Genomic DNA, 24,825 nt, shown 5'->3' on the forward strand with positions numbered 1-24,825 from the left:
CTTCTCTGAAGACTATTTCTCCAAAGCGACTTTTGTCTTATTTTTTAAAAAAATCTAAGAGTGGGGCCCTTCGTGTCGGCCGGAGCTGGAGTGACAAGATGGCGGCGGCGGCGGAGTGACCGGGTTCCCCCCGCCGGGCCGGAGCCGGCGGCAGTGGTGGCAGCAGTGTCGCCGTCCTACCTCCCCGCGCCCCTTTTCCAGCCCACGACGTCGCCGTGAAAGCCAGGCGGCGACGACCTCCCAGAAACAGGCTGCCTGGCCTCAGTAACCGCGAGAACCACTCACGACGAGAAAGCTGACCGAGCGGCGGGGCTCGGGTTTGGCTTGGCCGGTTCTGGGCCCTCTGCGCCGGGAGAGGCCTCCGCTGTCCCCTTCCTGCCGCCCTCCTCCACTGTCCCCTTCCTACCTACCGCCCTTCTCCGTAGCCTTGCCGGGTGGACGAGCCCCCCGAGGCGTCCGTCCTCTCCTGAGAGGCGTCGGGGCCTGGCCGCAGCCTCCATCTTGCTTCTCTCAGGATGGCGAACAGCAGCGGCTCCAAGGCCGAATTCATCGTAGGAGGGAAATATAAACTGGTGCGGAAGATCGGGTCGGGCTCCTTCGGGGACATTTACCTGGCGATCAACTTCACCAACGGCGAGGAGGTGGCGGTGAAGCTCGAATCTCAGAAGGCCAGGCACCCCCAGTTGCTGTATGAGAGCAAACTCTACAAGATTCTCCAAGGTGGGGTTGGCATCCCCCACATACGGTGGTATGGGCAGGAAAAGGACTACAACGTGCTGGTCATGGATCTTCTGGGACCCAGCCTCGAAGACCTCTTCAACTTCTGTTCGAGAAGGTTCACAATGAAAACTGTCCTTATGTTAGCGGACCAGATGATCAGTCGAATCGAGTATGTGCACACCAAGAATTTTATACACAGAGACCTCAAGCCAGATAACTTCCTCATGGGTATTGGGCGGCACTGTAATAAGTTATTCCTTATTGATTTTGGTTTGGCCAAAAAGTACAGAGACAACAGGACCAGGCAACACATACCATACAGAGAAGATAAGAACCTCACTGGCACAGCCCGGTATGCCAGCATCAATGCACATCTTGGTATTGAGCAGAGTCGCCGAGATGACATGGAATCATTAGGCTATGTTTTAATGTATTTTAATAGAACCAGCCTGCCGTGGCAAGGACTGAAGGCTGCAACAAAGAAACAAAAGTATGAAAAGATTAGTGAAAAGAAGATGTCCACTCCTGTTGAAGTTTTGTGTAAGGGGTTTCCTGCAGAATTTGCTATGTACTTAAACTATTGTCGTGGGCTGCGCTTTGAGGAAGCCCCGGATTACATGTATCTGAGGCAGCTATTCCGCATCTTTTTCAGGACCCTGAACCATCAGTATGACTACACATTTGACTGGACAATGTTAAAGCAAAAAGCAGCACAGCAGGCAGCCTCTTCCAGTGAGCAGGGTCAGCAGGCCCAAACCCCCACAGGTTTCTAAGCATGAATTGAAGAACAGAAGAAGCAGAGCAGATGATTGCAGCAGCAAATGTTTCTCCCCAAATCTAGAAATTTTAGTTCATACCTACACTAGCCAGTGTGTTGTGGACAACCATTTACTTGGTGTAAAGAACTTAATTTCAGTATAAACTGGCTCTGGGCAGCATCGTTGATGCTGTATCGTGAGTTATAGCCGCTGTAATTGTGAATATTAACTGAGATAGTGAAACATGGTGTCCGGTTTTCTATTCATTTTTTTTCAAGTGGAAAAGTTAACTAAATGGTTGACACTCAGATTGGTGGAGAAACTGTGCATATGCCATTTTTTTGTTAAAACCTTTCATTTTGAACTATACCGCTTTGAGATCTCATTTCAGAAGAAGGGCATGAACAGTCTTCAGCCACAGTTCTGATGGTTGTGAATGCTCACAATTGTGCATTCTTAGGGTTTTTCCACCCTGGGGTTTGCAAGTTGTTCACTTAAAACATTCTTTAAATGGTTGGCTTCTTGTCTGCAAGCCAGCTGATATGATAGCAACCACAGATTCCAGTGTTTGAGCATATGAAAGACTCTGCCTGCTTACTGTGCTAGAAATAACAACATCTGAAGTGAAGACTTAAGAAAAACTTAGTGATTACTAGATTATCCTTAGGACTCTGCATTAACTCTATAATGTTCTTGGTATTTAAAAAAAAAAGCATATTTGTCACAGAAATTCAGTTAACATCTTACAACTGAACTTGTATGTATGTTGCTTAGATAAATGTAATTACTGTAAACATCTATACGATCTGGGATTTTGTTTTTATTTTGAAATGGGAGCTTTTTGTTTACAAGTTCATTAAAAACTAAAAGTTGTTTCTGTTTAAAAAAAAAAATCTAATATTTCCCCAAATTTCTCTGAGAATATTAGAGAGGATTTTTGTTTCTTATTGTTACTTTTGTTCTTTTTTTAAAATTTGTTCTAATTGGTTATACATGACAGTAGAATGCATTTTGACACATTGTACACAAATGGAGCACAACTTTTCATTCCTCTGCTGTCACACTGGTGCAGTCACACGGGTCATGTAATCATACATATATATAAGGTCTGTCTCATTCTACCATCCTTCCCATTCCCACTGCCCTACCACTCCCCTCACTCCCCTCTGCATAATCCAAAATTCCTTCATTCTTCCTTACCCGCCCCCACTATGAATCAGCATCTGCTTATCAGAGAAAACATTCAGCCTTTGGTTTTGGGGGAATGGCTTATTTCACTTAGCATGATATTCTCTAGCTATCTACCCATTTACCTGCAAATGCCATCATTTCATTCTTCTTTAAGACTGAGTAATATTCCATTGTGTATCTGTACCACATTTTCTTTATCCATTCATCTGTTGAAAGGCATCTAGATTGGTTCCATAGCTTAGTTATTGTGATAAACATTAACATGGCTGTGTCACTGTAGTATACTAATTTTAAGCCCTTTGGATATAAACCAAGGAGTGGGATAGTTGGGTCACCTGGTGGTTCCATTCCAAGTTTTCTGAGGAACCTCCATACTGCTTTCCATAGTGATTATACCAATTTGCCGTTCCAATGTATAAGTGTGTATTTTCCCCTACATTTTCACCAACATTTATTGCTTGTATTCTTGATAATTGCCATTCTAACTGGAGTGAAATGAAATCTTAGAGTAGTTTTAATTTGCATTTCTCTAATTGCTAAAGATGATGAACATTTTTGCATATTTGTTGATTGATTGTGTATCTTTTGTGAAGTATCTGTTTAGTTCCTTAGCCCATTTACTGATTGGGTTATTTGGTTTTTTTGGTGTTAAGTTTTTTGAGTTCTCTATATATCCCAGAGATTAGAACTCTATAGGAATTTTTTAAACCTCTCTTCTGTCGATAGTCAATTTCTGCATGCCCCCTCCCTGCAGGGTTCCATTTGAAGTTTTTTTTAAGTTTCATTACTAATGAGAAGAACAGCAGTCCCTGAGGGACAGGGCATCTGTTTATGGGTTTATTCAGCTTATGAGATTTGGAGATGACAATAAAATTCAAAGAAACAGTGCAGGTGTGCTGTGCAGCACAGAGAAAAAGAGGAAGAAAATGTCACAGGGAGAGGCTTGACAAGGAAGCTGCCACATGCAAGCAGGTAGAGATGATGGTGTGATTCACATACTTGCAATGGTAGCAGAAAGGAAGGGGCAGACATAAAAATCAGTCCAAGCAAGTGAGTTTGTTTAGGAAACAATGTGTTCAACTAAAACATTGACCTTCCTGGAGCCCTTTGCAGCTAGGGATGGCTAGGTGACCCAGTGCTACCCAGTGATATACAAGGAGATGCGGTAGGGACTTCGGAAAAAGCTTTTAAATGGAATAGACTCAACTGGCATGTTACCTATGGCCAGTCACTTCTTTCCTCTTCTTCCTCTCTGGTATACATACCTGATACTTAGGGGGTGAGGAGTGAGAATGAGAATGAAATTTACACAGATAGATGGTGGAGCTCAAAGAGAGGAAGTCTCTGGGTCTCCTGATGTTATTAAACACCCACGTCAGTCCTGGATTACCTTTCTCTGAACTTGTTTATGTAAGACAAACTCTTTTTTTAGTGATTTTTTTAAAATATATTTTTTAATCATAGGTGGACACAATACCTTTATTTTATTTTTATGTGGTGCTGAGGATCGAACCCAGTGACTCAGTGACTCATCCGTGCTAGGTGAGTGCCCTACCACTGAGCCACCACCTCAGCCCAAGACAAACTCTTTAAGTCAAAATCGTTTGGATTCTGTGTTACTTCCAGTTGAAATCAATATTAATAAATACATTCAGTGAATGAATCTTAAATGTTCTCCCTTTACAACATGAAAGGCTACCACACATTTGATTTCCAATTCATGTCTCACCCTCTTTGAAAAAAGTAATCTTAGGAGCTTAAAAAGAATGACACAAATAATGCAGGACCTTTCAAACCAGGGTGACAGAATAAGAGCCAAATAAGGAAAGAGAAAAGTATTTATTCTAGAATAACCTAGGTGGAAGGGAGCTTCTGATGTTAAATCTAAATTTTTTTTATAATTTTATTTATTTATTTATTTTTATGTGGTGCTGAGGATTGAACCCAACACCTCACACATGCTAGGCAAGGGCTCTATCACTGAGCCACAACCCCAGCCCTTAAATCTGTCATTGTTTCTGGAACCAAATTCTTCTTATCTAATACCAGTTGATCAATTTTTTCTTCCTGGCAAGTGGTTCTAAGAAAAATGTATCATGTGAATCTAATAGAAGGATATTGAAAACTATGTCTTTAGAAGCAGTTTTTTTTTTTTTAAGATACAGCAATTTTATCATATATTATTCAATTCTAAGCCCCAATAAAAGACAAAGTTCAAAATAATAAACTATAATGCAATCTAGCCCCTTACCAAAATAAATAATCTCAAACTCTCTGTTTTCTTTATGATGGTGGCTTCTGTCAGCATAATTGAGAGACATTCTATAAGACAGTAGGTCCCTTGCTCTCCACAGCTGTACTTTTCCTCGATGAAACCTGGTCAGAAGACAGGTCTCGAATTGGAACACCTTGTCTTGAGCTTCCCAGGTGACTTTCAAACACTTGGCTTTATTCAGCTGGGACACATGAAAGGACATTATAAGATGTGACACGTCAGTTACCACTCCTTGTCTGTAAGTAGTGAAGATGTTAACCATGGCAGTTCTCAGTATCTCATATGAAAAAAAATTTTCATACCCATGTATCAGGTAAAGCTTTTTATATACTTGTGTTTTAGTCAGCTTTTTCTCTGCTGTGACTAAAGGATCTGAACAGAACAATTTTAAAGAAGGAAAAGTTTATTTGAGGGTTCTTGGTTTCAGAGGTCTTAGTCCACAGAAGGTTGGCTCCATTCCTCGGGGCTCCAGGTGAGGCAAGACATTTTGGTGGAAGAGTGTGGCAGAAGGAAACAGTTCACATGGTGATCAGGAGGGAGGGAGGGAGGGAGGGAGAGACAGAGAGAGAGAGAGAGAGCACTTGCCAAATATAAATGTATACCCAAGCCACACCCCAATTCCCACCTCCTCCAGCCACACCCTCCCACTTCAGTTACCACTTAGTTAATCCCTATCAGGGGATTAAATCTTTGATTGGGTTAAGACTCTTATAATCCAATCATTTCTCCTCTGAACCTTCTTGTATTTTCTCACATGTGAGCTTTTGGGGGCCACCTCACATCCAAACCGTAACAACTTGTTTTCTTTTTTCCCACTGGAGTGCTTTCTTTGGGACAACAGAGACACACAAAGCTAATCATATTTCTTTTTTTCTTTTGGTTTTCAAGGAACTTGGAAGGAAATTTTTATCCCAACTTTATGTCCATCATTTTTGTGTACGATTAATTCCTACAATTTTTTGATAATTTAAATAAATTACATAAGTTACACTACATATTATAAAGAAATTATAAAATTATATCACAAATAACATTTAAATTGTAAAATAAAAACTTTTATACCTATATATCAGTCTATATTTTCCCTGGATATGAATCTTAAACACTTTTATTTCATTATAAATGTGGTTTCAAATCATTGGTAGAATATAGTAGGGTAGAAATACTAAAATATGGAAAGTCAAAATAATTTGAACAAGTGTGTGGTCTTCTGGTAACCTGGTAATTACAGGTTAGAACTACGTTAACACATACCTATCAAATATTGGTAGCTGTGGCCAAGATTCTGGCTGGATTTATGCAGCACACACTTTGAGACTACAGTTATTTGCAAATGCGGAATAACAGAGAGGATAATAAATACTGTAAGGAGCCAGCTGTGCAGGTGAACTCCCCAGGGCCTGTGTGTTTGCTCATCTGCTTCACAACAACTCCCCTCTGAAGTCGTTGTTATGATTATTACCTCTGTTTTACAGACTTGTACACGGGGTTCAGGGAGGTCCTGTGGTTACCTGGAAAGGTAGCCACTGGTTATTGGGACCAGGAAGGGAAATGGCAAGGTTGATTTGTAGAGTTCTCACCACCAGGCATCTTGAGAAGCATTTTGAATCTGTTCAAATGTTCAATGGTACCTGCTTGAAAACCCTGACTTCTGCACCCTAAGCAAGAGATCACCTTTGCCTAGAAAAACTTAGGACACAAGTGGTAACAATTTTCCTCATCGACTACAACATCTCTTCCTAACCCCTGTGGAATGTTTAGCTTTAACCACCCTTAAAATCAGTGTAAACTCAAAGGTACACAGAGGCCCTGAGAAGTGATCTCATCAACCCTCCACTCCCTATCAGGTGACACCTAAACTATGTCCGCACAGAAAGTCCCCAGGTTACATACGGGAAGCTTTAAATGTAGGGCGTTTGGAAAATAACACCATGTTGTCTATGAGCTGTGAAATACTGCAACTTTGGTTCCGTCTCTGCACACATACACTTGCCTCTTTGACCGCTACACATGCCTGACAGCTTCTGAAAACATTGTGCAAAGTCAGACAACCAGACAGGCCATGCAAAAAACCTACAAGGTGTGGGCGCAGATTCAAGAAATAAGAGCAGGCCTCCTAGATTGGAGCCAGGAGCTGTGACTTCAAACAGAAGGATCTTAATGAGCCGGTGTGGAAAAACAACAGAGATTTTGCATTTCAGCTGCGGCAGCTTTGTGCTCCCCTCCCCAACCCTTTTTCAGGGTCAAGTCAGGTTTCTGTAGCTTGCAAACCTCTAGCTAGTAGGTTCTAGCTGTAGCATGGGCCCTCACCTTCTTCTTTCCCCTGAGGGTATAATTGAGACACTCTCCCTTTTTGTTGTTTCAAGACAGGTGAGTCTCTTCTTTTTTCCAATAAGGAGATAAATATCCATGGGCAAATAATCTGGTTGAACAGGATAATGTCATTTCCCCAATTCGTTCATGAACATGTTCATGTATTTTACAATAAATATTTTTTTATGATGGTCATTGTATTGATGAAAAGGCAACAAAAAAGACTGAAAAGAAAGTGGCAGTCAATCCTACTCCCTGAGAGCAAAGAGAACAGTGGGCAACGTTTTCCAGAGTCTGGGCCTCTTCTTGCTACAGCTCCCAATTCTGTATCAGAAGACAAACCTTTAAACAGTGCCTTGGCTTTCTCCCAGATGCATTAATTAGATCTTCCTGTCCTGAGGGAAGCTTCAGAAAACGAGTTGAAGTCTAAGCCACACAGGAGAGCAGGAGAAGGAGGAGGGGAGAGACCCAGAGCAAATACACTGCTAGGGGATCTGTGCCCCTTGCTCCAGTCTGACCATCGGGAGCTGGGTGGGTCCTCCAGCTTCAAGGGTGTTGGGAGGAGTTGGTGCTGGACTTGCAAACTTGACCTGGCCAGGGAAGGAAGGTGCAACCTCATGAAATCCCCATTTTTGAATGGGACTTCACCTAAGCAAACATCAAGGAAAACTACTATAGCCCACATCTCCTAGCGCACCTGAAAGGGCTCCAGATTGCTTCTTCAATATCCAAACCAGGTCCTGAGCATATGGACATGCCACTATCTCCATAGACACAATATCCTGGTCCTAGTTTGTGTACTCAGGGAAACTGGTGAGACACTTAACCAGCATCACACCTGACCCAGTCCACTCTACCCTTTATGTTCTTAAGACCAGCTCTGGAGGATAACGGATGTGGGAATGGGGTAAGGGAGGTCAAGCTACCTCGGCTTGCAGTGAAATGTCTGAGATTGCGTATTCCAGGAGCAGACAAGTGCATGCATTTGAGGGGCAAGATATTTATTAGGCCTTAACATCTGTGAAGGGAAAGTGAAAGAAGGACTGGTCAGAAAGAGAAGTCAAATAAACAAATGCAGTCCCAAAAAAGCCTTGAGGAACCAGGAGGAGAACGCTGATATAAGAATTGCCCATCAGAGTTGTCCTGGGCCTTTGTACCCTGACTGGCTCAGTCCCCTGATACAGAGAACCCCAGAACTGAAGAGATGGCCTCAGGATATTGTCTGCAATTATATTTCCTGGAGCTGAGCAGCCAGGTCTTCTTTGAAGAGAAACCTGAAAAGGGCTGCTCTGTGTCCACCACAAAAGTAAAACAAGGGAACCCTCTGATACCTGAGGGGCTTCCACCATGATATTTCCAAAACCTATCTTGGAGGGCTCCATTTCATAAATGTCTTAATTTGGGTATAATCATTCCTGCAAATCCAAAGGGGTTTGGTTCGAGGACCCCTGCAAATACCCAATTTCTCAGATGTTCAGTTTCCTTATACAAAACGGCATAGGATTTGCATATAACATACACACATCCTCTTGGATACTTTAAACCATTTCTACATTAGCTGTAATGCCTAATGCAATGTAAATGCTATGTAAAGAGTTGTTACACTGTATTATTTAGGAAATAATTAGAAGGAATAAACTGTCCATGTTCATTACAGATGCAATTAAAATACATATTTGTTTGATACTAGAAGAAATATAATACATGCTTGAGAATGGAAGAAACTCCTTAGCAGCTAGAAAGACCCTAGAAAATAAAAAAGAAAACAGAAAAAAGAAATGAAGACATAAGAAATGGGACCAGATACAGAGCCCAGAAATAAATCCACACATTTTCATTCCACTCATCTTCAACACAGGTATTGAGAATACAGAATTGGGAATTGGGAATGTCTTCAGTAACTAGTATTGGGAAAACTGAATATCCACAAGCAAAAGAATGAAATTAGACTTTTACCTCACCCCATATACAAAAATCAGTTCAAAATGGATGAAAGAGCTAGGCATAGAAGCACATGCCTGTAACCCCAGCTACTAAGGAGCCTGAGGCAGGAGGATCACAAGTTCAAAGTCAGCCTGGGCAACTTAGCAAGGCTGTGTCTCAGAATAAAATATAAAAAGGGCTGGGGATGTAACTTGGTGATACCACACATGCCTAGCATGTGTGAAGCCCTGGGTTCAATCCCTTTCCCCACTGCCCACAAGCTTGGGGTTAGAAAGTAACACCTTCACCCCTCCCCACAAAGTAGGAACTTTGCAACTATCTGGTCCAAAGAAATTTCTTCAACAATCTCACAAAATTCCCTTCCACACTTTAAACCTTGCTGTCTAAGTGGGTGAGGAGGTTTAAGAATCATTGACAAGTTATTCTTCCTTTCCCACTATAATTTCTGCACTTGGTGGTGCAAAGGGTTGGGCTGTCCTGTCTCTCACTCACACTGGTGTTCTGATTTCCACTCTATTCCCCCTGGTTGTCACTGAGGTCAGAACATCCTGTTCTACCTGCCTCATCTTATTTAATCCTACAATAGTAATAGTAGGTTCTACTATCCTCCATTTACATACAAGGACATGGAGCATGTAGAAGTTTCACTGGTTATCCATCTAGACTTTGGATTCAGGTTTTTCTAACTCAGTCTGTGTTCTGTGGCTTGGTGTGTACAGAGAAAGTACAAAATAATCCCCAACCAAATAATTAGAATAGGTAAGAGAATTTAGTAAGTTTGCATGATACATTTTAATACACAAAAATCAATTTTAGATTTATATACTTAAAAAACGGTAGAATGTAAAAATTTCAGAAATACCATAAAAAACAGCACAAAAATTTAAAACCAAGGAACATGTCTAATAAAAGAATTGCATGGTCTGGCTGGGCCCTGTGGCCCATGCCTGTAATCCCAGCGGCTTGGGAGGCTGAGGCAGTAGGATCTCTAGTTCAAAGCCACCCTCAGCAACTTAGAGAGGAACATGGCAACTCAATGAGACCCTGTAGTTGCATAAAATACAAAATAGGGCTGGGAATGTGGCTCAGTGGTTGAGTGCACCTGAGTTCAATACCCGGTACCCCCCGCCCCTCTGCCCACAAGAAAAGGATTACATGGTCTTGACACTGAAACTTCAAAAATTGCTGAAAGAAATTAAAGATAATATCTTTTAATTAGAGTGATACCATGTCACAAATGTCAGTTCTGTCCAAACTGGTCTATAAGTTCAATTCAGTCTTAAGCACAGTTCTAGGAGGTTATTTATAAAAATTGCCAAGTTGATTCTAAAATGGAAATGCAGAAGACCTAAATGGCTTAAGGCAATCTTGAGGAAGAACTAGGCAGGAAGATTTTTAACTCCCAGATGTCAGTAGTTACAAATTTTGTGGATTAAGAGATAGTTGTAATTACATAAAAATAATTGAATAGATACACTGAATGCAACTGAAATACATTAGGAATATGCTTATGTGATTAACTCATTTATGATAGATGACAGACTCAAGCGGGGAAAGAATGGTCTTTTTAGTAAATGCTGCATGGTCAAGTGGATATACACTTGGAAGGAAAAAAAACAGGAACCCTGACCTCAACTTCACCTGAGACATAAAAATTTTTGCAAAGTAGATCATAAACCCCAATGTAAAATGTGACACAACAGGCCTCTACAAGAAAACACCAGCGACTGTTTCCATGATTTTGGAATAAAAAATTTTTATAAAGAAGAAAAAAAGAAAAAAATTGATACATTGAACTCCTTGTTAAATACCCAAGAGATACAAGTGCATATGTCCACAAAATGGTATGTTCAAGAATAGACAGGATTATATTGTTTATGACAATCAAACCTGGAAACAAATGAAATGTCCACCAACAATACAGTAAACAAATTGTGATACAGTCCTATAATGTTTGTGTGTTCCACAGAAGCATTTTGTGGCACAAAAACATTTCTTTACTTTGATAAAATAATTTAAAAATTTTTATATTTTATACTTATGATTTTATCATCTTTCAAATTATTTTGTACTTCATTAGAAGTTCTCGCTAAATGGGTAGTTCTCCTTTTCACATTGTATGACTTTCACAGATGCACCACTTTAAAAATAAGGGGAGGACCGGGAGCACAGCTTGGTGGTGGAGCCCTTAACTGTATGTGCAAGGTCCTGGATTCCGTCCCTGGCACCATACACACACACCAAAAGCAAAAACAAAAAAACAAGGGAACAAAAAGGAAAATCAAAATCCAAAAACTTCTCTTAAAAAATTATGGGGAAAAACAAAAAAACAGAGAAAATGTTCCTTAGTTTTTCTAGTTGAAAAATGCCTAGGCCAGTTTTAAAGGAAAGCATCCAGAGTCAGGCACAGTGGCACTGTCTGCAATCCCAATTACTCATGAGGCCAAGGCAGGAGATCACAAGTTCAAGGTCAGCCTGGGTAACTTAACGAGACCACCCTGGGTTCAAACTCCCATCACACACACACACACACACACACACATACACAAGAAGGAAAGAAAAGAAGCCATCGAGAATTTTCAGAAGAATGGTGGTAATTATTGTATGTTGTACATGCAAATGTATTGCCTTATTTACATGTAATGGTAAATTAGCTTATATCATGCTAAGTGAAATAAGCCAATCCCAAAAAACCAAAGGTGGAATATTTTCCCTGATAAGTGGATGATGATATATAATGGAGGTGGGGAGGGGAAGGGTGAGAAAAGAAAAGAATGAAGGAACTTTAGATTATGTAGAGGGAAATGAGAGGGAGGGGGATATTAAAAATGGTGGAATGAGACAGACATCATTACCCTATATACGTGTATGATTACGCGAATGGTATGAATCTACATCGTGCACAACCATAGAAATGAAATGATGTACCCCATTTGTGTACAATGAATCAAAATACAGTCTATAAAAAATAATTTTTTTTAAATTAGCTTGTATCACTATTGCTTAAGAAATCAATCATTTATTTAAAGTAATTGAATTAAGGGGAGCATAATTTGATATAGTTCACTAACTATTGCCTTTATTACAAAGTTGAAAGTTTGCCTTCATTAAAAGACTATCTTGGGGTTCAAGGTGTAGCTCATCGGTAGAGTATTTGCCTAGTATGCATGAGGTCCCAGGTTCAATGCCCAGCACCGAAATAAAAAACTCTACAATTTAAATGTATCTCATTTTATAAATTTTTAGAAAATGAAAATGAAAAATAATTAAAAATTAAAGTGAAAATCACTTTCATGGGAGCTGAGAAACCAGTTTTCAAATTTGTTAACATCATTCCCACGTTATATACCCATGGTGTTTTGATTGCTGCTTTCCACATAAAATTCATTTTTTATTTTCCTTCATGAAGACTTTAGCGTATTTACAAGAAGAGAACCAATGAATTAAGGAGATACAGCAGTCAAAATCGCTTGGCCGGCTTTATTTCATACCATTAGAGTATATATTTTATACTATTATAGTATATATGTTATATATATTATAGTGTAGAAATACTTTTGTACGATTTGATTTTTTTCACACACCTGCACAGATAGACTATTTGGAACATCTTTCAGGTGGGGATGGTTCATCAGTAGGCCAAGACAACCCACATAGTCTCCTGCGGTACTCCCAAAATAAGCGCAGTCCCGGGCTGTACCTCAGAATGGTGTGCTTTGTGCTTCTAAAGAGTCTTCATGGAAATTCTAACCAGATCAAACTTAGCTGACTCAGAAGTCATTCAGGTAGGGTAAGTGGGAGAGGTAATTTAGGACTGTTTGGTCTGAGGTCAAACCGGTAAGAGCATGTTCCCCTTCCTGCATTCACATTCAGTTTTTTACATGACACTGGGTTGAGCAAACCAGGCACATCTGCAGCCCTGGGCTGACTGTCACTGTCAGAGAGCCAGTGTCCAGCTCCAGGCTGTGCTTCATTTTATCATCTACAGTTGTTGGCTAGCCAAGCACACCAACTACTATTGTGACAGATGGATTTTTCTATTCATAGATTGGTATGAATTAAACCCCCTTTAATAACATAATGAAAAATCAAAATGCAGAAAGAAAAAAAAAAAAAAGACAGAAAGAGAAGTGACATAATGGAAATGGAAAGATTGCAGAGGCAAAAGATAATTTATTTAAAAAGAGAATCATCATTACTGATGGAAACCAAATTGGAGCTGTGATCTGAAGACTTTGTCTCTTTTAAGTAAAAACATGCAGCGTTATTTTGCTTTTATACAGAAATCCAAAGAAGACTGTTATAAAAACTGAAAATAGTAAGCAGCTCGAAGGCCCCAGATGTTTGTTTAGGCTTCTCTGGTCTCCCAGGAGCCGGGCTCCTATTTCAGCAGGAGAGCACGCAGCGTCCTTGGCCCGGGGCCACTGTTTGCCTCACATGGAGACAAGCCTGGATCAGGGTTTGGCCTGACAAACATTTTGTTAACTGATAATTTATTTGGAGACATTAATTGAACCAGGATGAAAAAACCTTTTAGAATTAACAGACTTCAGAATGGGTATCCCAACAACACTGCTGTTGTCCCAGATGCAGTCCTCTGTATTAGAAAGTTTACAAATTTGGTCTGTTATATTTCTACCCTCCATGTTAGCATATTGATGAACTTAGCAAAATTTAGGAAAAAATCATTCAGAAACCAACACACATGTTCTCTCATGTGGTAACTTTAAACTGCAAACCCTCTCCTGGATTATAATACTCTTTAATCCCTAATGGGATATTCAAAATATATGTGATATAAAGTTGTGTCTTCACCATGTAATACCTGCATCTTTTTCAATAAAAAGTGAATTGAGGATTCAATATATTAAAAATAATAGTTTACTTTCATTGTGATTCTTCAAATAATTATACATTTCAATTAGCTATGTATATTTAACAGACATACCCATAATATATTGCCTCATATCACGACACAGTATATATAATGGTGATATTTTGTAATTGTGCTCTGGGGCACAAGGACTTAAAAAATTGAATCAAGGGTTGGGGATATAGCTCAGTTGGTAGAGTGCTTGCCTTGTAAGCACAAGGCCCTACGTTCAATCCCTAGCACTGCAAAAAAAAAAAAAAAAAAAATTGAATCAAATTAAAGTTTTTAATTTTTTTAACTCAAATTCCTCACTCCCTTCCCTTTTGATTCCAAGGCCACTCAGATAACTATCCCCTTTGGTTGAAGCCTAAAAGCATCCAAGTACCTCTGAGACCCTGAGCTCTGCAGTAGTTGTCAGGTTCAGAAAATTGTTTGCAAAGTTAGGTCTCAAAAGCTGTGGAAGAGGCTTGTCTTTGTGGTGAACCAGGGTGAAGACATAGTATGATACCAAATGTGCCTGAGGTGAGGGGCACCAGCTGACTTCAGTAGACTTCCTCTTTTCTCACATTGACTGATGAACCCCAGTTCTCCACCTGTGGAGGGATTTTATACCCAAGGATATGAATCAGCTGGAAGACCACTCACCATTTAGAAGGCTACTATAATTTGAATATAACCAAATGCTCTTATATAACCAAAGCAGCTGGCACCTAAGAAACACAACTAATCAAAAGGAATAAAAGAACACTTCAATAATTTATGTTGTGAGTGTTGAAGGACAGGCAATTAAAGCACAGAAATTGTCTTCTGAAAGAACAGGACTTGATTGTGTATTTTAAAATTCAATAGATGAACTGACAAACAAAATATGCTATACTCTCCATTGGAGTTTTAGTAGATTGACCAGAGAATATAGCCACTATGCCGAACAAATTTGTGCACCATGGATAAGAAATACTACAAATTTTAGAAATCCTAGATAGAAAGGAATGAAGAATGACTTGGGTCTTTAGATTGAGAGCGACACAAAGTTAAAGGGTAGAACAATAAAAAGGACATATATGGTGACATTGCTGTATCCTGAGTATACCTCAATCATGAGGTCTTAACAAGCTTTTAGGCAGAAAGAGCTGGTTATTTTCCAAGGCAAATGGAATCAAAGAAGTACTGGTCTCCTCATCTACACTGCTGGAAGTGAGAGAAGAGCAAAACTACATTTAGAGGGCGTTTACAGGACAGTGAGAGAGCTCAGAATCCACTACACAGCCAAGCAATGGCAAAAGAAAAGGCATTTTCAGCAAACCATGAGCTCAGAATATGCAACCAGGTTCTCTTTCTGGGGAAACTACCCGAGGAAGAACAGCCAACAAATTGAAATCAAAGAACACCTCGAGCTGGTCACTGTGGGCCATGCCTGTAATCCCAGTTCCGTAGGACACTGAGGCAGGAAGATGGCAAGTTTGAGGTCCGTCTGGGCAACTTAGCAAGGCCCTGCATCAAAACAAAATGAAAAGGGATGGGGATGTAGCTCAGTGGTTGAGTGCTTACCTAGCATGTGTGAGGCACTGGCTTCAATCCTCAGCAACAAATAAAAATAAATAAATATATTGTGTCCATCTACAATTAAATATATATATATATATTTTTAAAAAGTCTGAAGAATAAGACTGGGTATTAACTCTTTTAAGCCTCTAGTTAAATCTATGTGGATGAGGCTAACGTGCCTGAGAACTGCAACATAACTATTAAACGAGTGTGCTTTCCACAGATGTTTCTAGCACAATGACCCCTCTCCTTCCCATCATCACTCTTCCTCTTCACAAGCATTACAAGCGTGTTTGAGTCTCTCCTGCCCAGAACCCCTCCGTGACCCACAGCTCCCTCCAGATAGTCACCCATTTCTACTCCTTCCATTCAATGGCAAACTTCTCTGTAGCCCTGGCTCCCATTGCTCACCTCCCTCTGCTGAACTTTCCCTTGTGAAAGTCATGAATAACTTCCTTGTTACCAAAGCCAGTGGTTATTTCTTTCACCCATTCTTACTCTACCCAGCCATAGCCCGTGACCTGACTACCGAGGCAAATGGTTCCCTCCATCTTAAAACACTTTCTTTTCTTGCATTTCCTGAAGCCACATCCTTTACTCCAGGAGCTGCTTCTCAGGATTCTTTGTGGGTTCCTCCTCCTTTGTCAGTGTGGACCAAAATTCAAACACTGCCCAATATTAGGAGGTGGGGTCTTTAAGAGGTGGTGCATCATGAGGGCTCCTCCCTTTTGAAGGGATTTAGGTCGCCTTCTTAAAGGGCTTGATGAAGAGTTTGTCTCTTTTCACCCTTTCACCTTCTACCATGTGAGAACAAAGGATTCAGAATTCAATTGGCCATCTTGGAAGCAGATATTGGACTCTCAAGAGTTAACAACAAACCTTCCAGCGCTTTGATCATGGACTTCCCAGGCTCTGGACCTATGAGTAATAGATTGCTGGTTTTTTTAAAAATTACTGAAGTCTGTGGTATTATGTTATAGCAGCACAAAATGAACAGAGACACTAATCACTAGGGAAATGCAAATCAAAATCAAAATGAGATATCTACCTTATACCCATTAGGGTGCTCATTGTTTTATAAAAAACAGAAAACAACCAGTGTTGGTGAGGATGCAAAGAATTCAGAACTCTTAGGCACAGCTGGTGGAAATATCGCATGATTTCAGTCACTGTCGAAAACCTTCTGGAGGTTCCTCAAAAAATTAAAAATAGAATTTCCATATACTTCAGAAATTCCACTTCTGGGTATATATCCCAAAGAATTGAAAACAGGATCTCCAAGAGATACGTGCACAACCATGTGCACTCCAGTATGATTCACAATAACCAAAAATTGGGAGCAATCTTAATATCCATTGACAGATGAAGGGATAAATAAAAGGAGAAATGTACATATGCCAGAACATTGTTTAGCTTTTAAAAAGAAGGAAATCCTGTTATGTGCTACAACATGGATGAACCTTGAGAACATTGTTTTAAGTGAATTAAACCAGTCACAAAAGATAAATACTGTCTGATTCTATATATAGTATCTAAAGTAATTAAACTCTTAAAAACAAGAACTTGAAGGGTGGTTGCCAGGAACTGTGGGGATCAAGAAAATTAAAATTGTTGTTCAGTGGATATTGGTTTTCAGTTTTTCAAGATGAAAATGTTCTAGAGATCTGTTGGGTGGAGATACTTGTGCATATAGTTAGCTCTACTGCTCTGTACAGTTAAAAACTAATTACAATAGTAAATTTTATGTGATGCATTTTTGACCACAATAAAAATAAGTAAAATCCACTTCAAAGAACAGCAAAAAAGAAAGTTATATAATGTATGATTCTGTTTACATAACATCCTCGAAAAGGCAGAACTACAGTAACCAAAAACATAAGTGGTTCCAGAGGTTTAGGGGGAGAGTAGGATGCAAGAGGGCAGATGGGACTCTTCTGTCACCTGAACCTGGTGGTGGTTATGTGAATTGAACCATGCAATTATTACCTTCCAATCAATCTTTCTACATTTGATGTTGAAAATTAAAAGTACAAAAATGCATGAATTTGTGTATATGATTTTATGAATAGCATAAAAATATTAATGACTCTGGGTCATGTTGGCATTTAAGTCAGCAATTTATGTGTCTCCCACGAGAGAACTCATGGAGTCATTTTAAGAGAACTCTGTATAATGACCATTTTAGCCTGTATACCAGGTTACAAATTGCTTTCCATGCTTCTTTCAACATTGTTCTTCCTTTACTTTTTTTTTCTTTTAATTACTTGACTTGAAATTGTTCTCATGCTAAGCTATCATTTTATACTTTTCCTAATGAATGAGGAGGAAAAGTATTTATCATTTTTTTCTATTCACCCCTTCTAGTCTTTTCCCTCATATCATGTTTTATACCTCCCAGTTTAAAGTCACTTAAATATGTAATTAAAAGCTTTCTAAAATCTGTCTTCTAGATTATTTATGAAGATGTTAAACAAAACTAGGTTTGACCTTAAACCCTACCAGCTCCACTAATCTAAACCAAGCTCGTTCACCCACATGCTGCTTCATTTTAGACTATCCATTGTTTACAGTCCTATCCAAGATCCAAGTCGTGGTATCAATAACCAAAGGCATCCATGCTCATTTCTCTAATGCACATGCTACCAAATGCTTCCCCAAAAGTCCAGATGTTTTATATCTTTTGTCTATTCATTTGATAATTGTATGAAAAATTTGATCTCACGTCCTCTTTAGTGGCCACCTACACAGAGGCAAACAGCAATGTGAGTCCATTAGAATCAGTTTGTTCTTGGGAGTTGGATAATAAGTCAGGAAGTAAACAAGAAATGAGTGATAAAGACAGATTCCTTACACAGATAAGCAGCTTTTCAGCTTGAAGTGGCAACCTGGGAAGAAAGAAGGAGAGAAGGAAATTGGAAAGGGGAGAAAAGTGAGGGAAAGAAAAGAGTAAAGCAGAGAAGGTTCATTTTGCAAATGCCTATTAAGAAAGATAATGATACGTGATTCACAGACAATTAGAATTAAGCAAAGTTGATGATGAAAAATCAGAGTCAAGTAAGTGATAGATAATGCCATGTGCTGTGTGAATTTAGAGACAAAGGAACAACCAAGAAGTAGAATCCAAGCTGCACTTTAAAGAGAACTAGGAAGGGTAAGGCTTTCATATAAATCTTATAATATAAATCATATAATCATATAAATGATGAAAGAAAATAGTGGAAAAGAAAAAAGAAAAAACATGTAGATTCCTTTGATCCAGACGAATAAAGATGGGATACTCAATAAAATGGAAAGTTAAAAAAAAAAAAAAAATGAACTAAAAAAGTAAGAAGATGCTTTAATAACAAAATTAAAAAATAATTTCAATGTATTAGATGTCTCAAGTTCAGAACACAGCTGAACACAATACTATCAAGGATATCTTCAGTCTGAAAAATATGAAATGAAATAACATAAAACCATGTTTCTAAATATAAAATACTGGTGGCTCGATTTATGGGAGGTAAATGGTGAATTGTGTCACTGTTGGTGATAAAAGTATGCCATGTCACACTGTTCTGATCATGTCATTCCTCTGCTTAAAATCTTCATGCAGCTGTAACTGTCTGACCTTCAAGCCCCTTTGTCAGATGGGGTCTCTCTCCTTGAGCAGCACCTCATCTATGCCTAAGAACTACCTACTCATTAGGTACCTCCTTCTGCCTTACCTACTCCCACTGGAGAGCTAATGTTACAAAATATCTAACACCTAGCACTTAGTTTTACTTTCCTTATTCCCCTTCCCAGGACCCCTGTGTACACATCAGATCAAGAGCATGCTGTGCTCAGAACAGACCTGTGTATATTTTCATATTGATTCCCTGAAACATCCTTTCACCCCTTGTTTTTAATTTGGCAAAATGCAATTCAGACGGGCGTCAATGTCAATCTTTTTATCCTGTCTGGCGGAAATGATGGCTACCTCTTGGCTGCTTTCACAGCACTCCATTCCTATGGCCAGGATTTTATTTTGATGTTTTCTCCCCCCCTGACTCCAAGTTCCCTGGGAGCAGCTTATGTGTCTAATCATTCTTGGAATATCTACAGTGTAGTACAGTTGATGGTTCATTTGTCCCATCACTAAAACACTGATTGAGCATCTATTCATTACAAGCAACATGGGTACAGAATGAAGAAGAAATATTCACTGCTGTGGAAGAACTCCATGCTATTCTGAGAGGAGGCACAGGAATGTAGTCAAATAACTTCAGAGAGATGTCACACATTTGATCATTTCTTCTTCATGCCATTCTGGATTGTGTGCATTTGTAAAATGAGAATTTTATAAAATAAAAATCCATATGTCATTTTCACATGGAAAAAAGAATCACGGGTATGGTGATAACATTCTATATAAGGAACAATTGGTGGCACCGAGAAGGAAACCAAGGTGGAGGGAGTCGGGTCAAGAGCCGTTTCACAGAGGAGTTAGACAATGGGTTCTGCCCATTAGAATAATTAACAACTGAGACAGAGATCATGACCCTTCCTGGCCCTGTTCCCTACCCAGTAGTGGTCTCAGAAGGCTGAAATACCCAGAAATTTTTGTTCTGCTTTACGATACTTTGTTCTCTTTATTCAGATCCAAGTCATATGCTTTAAGAAATCCACATCCCACACCAAGGAACAGAAGAGAAGGACTCACAGACCACCCAAGTGATTTTCTATACAATTCCAGGGACCTCTTCAAGTTATTTTGTTGTATCTATCCTTTTATTCACTCATTTAGAACTAGTGAGTACCTACAGGTGTACTGAGTTGTGATTAACTGTGACATTAATTTCAACTACTATCTATGACTAGCTTTTAAAGTAACTTGTATTTTTATATTTCAGATACTATGTTGCTTAATATTCTTTGATGTGGTTTGCCACAGCATAGGTGTCCTAACCGTACCTGCAGAGACTCCCTGACTTGGTCCCTGCCACTTCCCCTCTGTGAGCATCCACACATTTATCTGTTTATTAATGACAGAGCACAAAAGGATGCATGAGGCAGAGTCCCTGTCCTCAGGGAACTCACATTTAGCCAACAGAGGTTCTGGAGGAAGAGTTGCTTCAGCTCTGTATATCACAATACAATTGTTTCTTACAAGATACAGTAGTGACACTCTAAACACCACATTTTTAATTGAACATGATCAGGAAGGATCTAATTGGCACAAGTGAACAGTTTTTAAGATCAAATATTTTTAAAGATAAAAGATTTCCAAATAATGAAGTAAATATTTTTGGACATAACAGGGAGGACAGTTCATGAATTGATATAATTTTATGTGGACTTTTAACATAAATTTCACATGCCGTGATATTAAAGTAATATGTTGTGAAATTTTATCACTTTCACAATGAGGACTGGAATATTTTAGAATTGTTTAATTAACTGCTTTTCTTACACTCCTATTTATTTTGAAATATTGCCATATTTTTAAAAATATATAAATCAGTACTAGATTTTAATTTTTAAAGTAATAAGCAAAAAGCTTATTTTGTAAATTAGTCCACTTTGTTACCACTCTTTAAAATAACTACTTGAGAGTAGCAGAAGTTCTTCTTGTGTAGGTTGTGTTACTCTATAAGACACCTGAAGGTTTTCTTACCAGTAATGATGAGAGCTAAGAGTGGTTCAGTCACTAAGTTATACCGTCCTGATTAATTTTCTCAAGAAAAGAGTATATAACCTTGACTTCATTTAAGCAATTTTTAAATACCTCATACAATAAGTTTGACTTCATTTAAGCAATTTTTAAATACCTCATACAATAAGTTTGTCTTAGTCAATTGCCTATGTTCTTAGTTTAATGAAACATTCATATTTCTTGGATAGCTTTCTTCCACTGAACAGTTCTCTTCATGTAAAATCTTCCAATAAGCACTTGAACTGTGCTGAGAAAGAAGGCAAGTTATCCTGCAAACTAGACTAGATCAGGCAAAGCGTGATTAAGAAAGCGATTTTCTGTTGCTGTGGGAAAATACTCAGTAAGGCCAAGATCCTCTATCCACTATGGTTGGTGAAGCCAACCCACTACCATGGATTCAGATAAATGGGATCCTGTGGAAAGAACATTGCAGGGTAACAACACAATAGCATACTATCCTTAAATGTGACAACATTGACAAACATGGAAAACATGTTAAATGAAATAAGCCAGGCATAGAAAGACGTTTTAAATATGGCAGAATCTCACTTATACACAGAATTTTAAAAAGTCAAATGCAGAGAAGCGGAGAGTATCATAGTGGCTTCCATTGGTTGGGGGTATAGAGGCAGGGGATTGGTGAGGTGTTGGTCAAAGGATGCAATAGAGTGACCATGGATAACATGAATGCATCTCATAGTTGAAAATTGCTAAGTGAGTAGATCTTAAGCATTCTAACCACACAAAAATGATAAATATGTGAGTTAATGTGGATATTGCACATGTTTTGATATGAAAGTAATATCAAAAAAGTAATGTTAAATAGCTTGATCTAGTCATTCAAGAATGTATACATATATCATGTTGTATACCATAAATACATACAGTTGTTATTCATCAATAAAAAAAAGAACAAATGGATTCTGGTTACTACTACCCAACACTAAATAGTTACATGATTTGGACAAGTTATTTGGTATTACAGATATTTCCTTATTTGTGAAATCCTGGGGTTGGGCTAGAAATTTGGTTTCAAAATCTCTTCCAGGGAGCACTCTCAGCAAGGAAGAAAGGGAATATTGTCTAGCTGGGTCTCATATACCCGCTCCTGTTTCATTACCACAGCATTCTGCTTTTATTATGTGTTTTGCTTTCACTTAAACTTTCTTTGGAAGTGAGATTTCTAAGGTTAAAAATGTCTGACCTCTCTGACCCCTTTTAGTCTGTCATTCCAAGATTCTGCGAGTCTCTAGAAGCCAAGAGTTATGTTCTCTGGTACACTTACTGTGTTAGTAAGACCCTGTCAGGTTGCAGGAAAAGAGCAATGGGTTTTAGCTCAGGTAATGGGTGCCACGGATTGAATGTGTGTCCCTCCAAAATTCCCTTGTTGGAATATAAATCCCAAGGTGATGGTATTAAGAGGTGGGGGGTCTTTGGGGAAGTGATTAAGTCAAGAGTTCAGCCCTTATGAATAGGGCGAATGACTTTATAAAAGAAGCTGAAGAACACCCAGGGGCCCTTTTGGCCCTACTGCCTTTCTGCTATGGGAGGACACAGCAAGAAGGTATCCTGTAAGGAACAGGCACTCACCAGACCCTGAATCTGCTGTTTTGCTTGATGTTGAACCTCCCAGCCCTCAGAACTGTGAGCAGTAAATTTCTATTATTTATAAATTACTGGTCTGTGGTATTTTGTTGTGTGTTCGCAGTGCTGGGGATTGAACCCTGGGCTTCGCATGTGCTAGGCAAGACTCTACCATTCAGCTACCCTCCCTGCCCTTTTAATTTTAAGACAAGGTCTTGCTAAGTTTCCTAGACTGGCCTTGAACTTGAGGTCCTCCTGCCTCAGCCTCTGTAGCAGCTGCAATTATGGGTGTGTGTGCCCGCCTAACTCCTTCCCCTTTTTACCATGTGTCTCCCTCTCCCCTTCACCCCAACATGAGTCAATTGGTTACTTTGGTTTCTCCTCAGGAAGCCCACAGGGCAGCATCTGTCCTTGGGGAGGAGATCATAGGTCCTTCAGAGAAGGAGAAGCTCCCACCAGACCAACTCTCCTCTCTTTTCTTGTGAATATTCATCACCTCTAGAGCACACCTGCAGTGGGTACCTCTGATTCCCCTCCTCTACTAGAAAAAGACCCCTCCTAGGATGCAGGGAGGGAAGAGAAAGGGAATGGAGGGAGAGGTAAAAAAGCCTGCCCTGCCACAGGATCTTAATGAAAATGAACAGAAAATAGGATCTGCATGGCCCTGGCATTGCAATTGCTGCCTTTCACATTAAATTAGCTGCCTCTCCCCTGTGCACATGTAATTTCCATTAAGGTTGACTCAGTCCCAAACAGGAAAGGATGAATAGATTACATTATGTTAGCTGTATATCCATGAATGACACGGGAACTATTGCAAATGCATTTGGAATTTCTTTGGGTTTCAAAAGCCAGTCTAGTTGCGAAGTTGCTACAGTTTTTGTGTATAAATTTAAGTCAATATGATAACCATTGCCTTCTTTTGGTGGGCTTTGCATTTAATGAAATTTGGGTTATAGTAGGAGTTTATAAAACCAGAAGTTTTTATTTAAAAGGGAAAAATTCACACAAAACTAAATAGGAAAAGTATAATCTTAAAGTTCCATTTTCAAAACTCTGTCACAGACAGAAAAATGAATATAAAGATATTGATTTTAGTGTTAAATGAAAAACATTTAGAGTCAGTGTGGTAAAGGTGAATTTTCTTTAATATAAGAGGTGACTTTCTAATATATATAAAGGCCAAAGTCACTTTTTTCTGAAGTAATGCCTTCTACTTTAGTTATTGAGCCTTCTACAAGGAAGATTGATGCACCCTAATTAGACTTAATATGATTTCACTGTTAGCTTTAATTGTATAGTTAATTACATTTCATTATTAACATCTTTGACCACAAATCCAATTCAGATTTCTTATTATCAATCCATCACAAAGTCCTGTCGATTCCAGCCCCAACGTTATCTTCACTTCTTCTAGGAAGCCCACCCCTAGCATCTCTATCTCAGAGATTGGCATAGCCTTCTAATGGGTCTCCAGCTTTCCCACTGTCCCTCTCCCATCTGTTTGCCACATTGCAGATGAAAGGAGGGGTCTCAAAGGCGCACAGATGAAGTGAAAGACAAACCCTACTGTCCCCCAAAGGTCCTTCTGACCTGACCCTCACCTGCCTCCCTGTTCTCATCGTACTAAAGATTCCACTCTTGGTGTCTTTCGGAAGGTCACCCTGGTCTCCAGTCACAGGTCCTGTACGTGAATTTAGGACCATTGCCCAGAATCTTCTGCTCTTCTCACTTTACCTAATTAACTTCAAGCACTCTCAGGTCTCAACCCAAGGGGCATTTCCTCCAAGAAGCATACCCTGGTCTCCTTCCCTGAATCAAATGCCCCTCTTCAGTTAGCACCATGTGCCTCTCTTCCTTGTGCCTGCTTATTGGTTTGGTGATTATGTGATTAGTGTTCCTCTCTCCTACTTGACTAAGAGATAGAGGCATTGAGTCTGTTGTT

At 39.3% G+C, this 24,825-nt stretch overlaps 1 protein-coding gene across 1 annotated transcript; it reads left to right on the forward strand.

Annotated features, from left to right (window-relative positions):
* Positions 1 to 515: 515 nt before the first annotated feature.
* LOC124961975 (casein kinase I-like) lies at positions 516 to 1,522 on the forward strand. Its single transcript, XM_047521042.1, has one exon. The coding sequence runs from the start codon at positions 516 to 518 to the stop codon at positions 1,491 to 1,493; it is 978 nt and encodes a 325-aa protein (XP_047376998.1). The 3' UTR covers positions 1,494 to 1,522.
* Positions 1,523 to 24,825: the final 23,303 nt, after the last annotated feature.

This window comes from Sciurus carolinensis, chromosome 12 (assembly GCF_902686445.1).
Source record: "Sciurus carolinensis chromosome 12, mSciCar1.2, whole genome shotgun sequence".
NCBI classification, from domain to species: Eukaryota; Metazoa; Chordata; class Mammalia; order Rodentia; family Sciuridae; genus Sciurus; species Sciurus carolinensis.

Excerpts from the sequence above, each read along its gene's own strand:
- LOC124961975 (XM_047521042.1), top strand. The coding sequence starts at position 516 with ATGGCGAACAGCAGCGGCTCCAAGGCCGAATTCATCGTAGGAGGGAAA.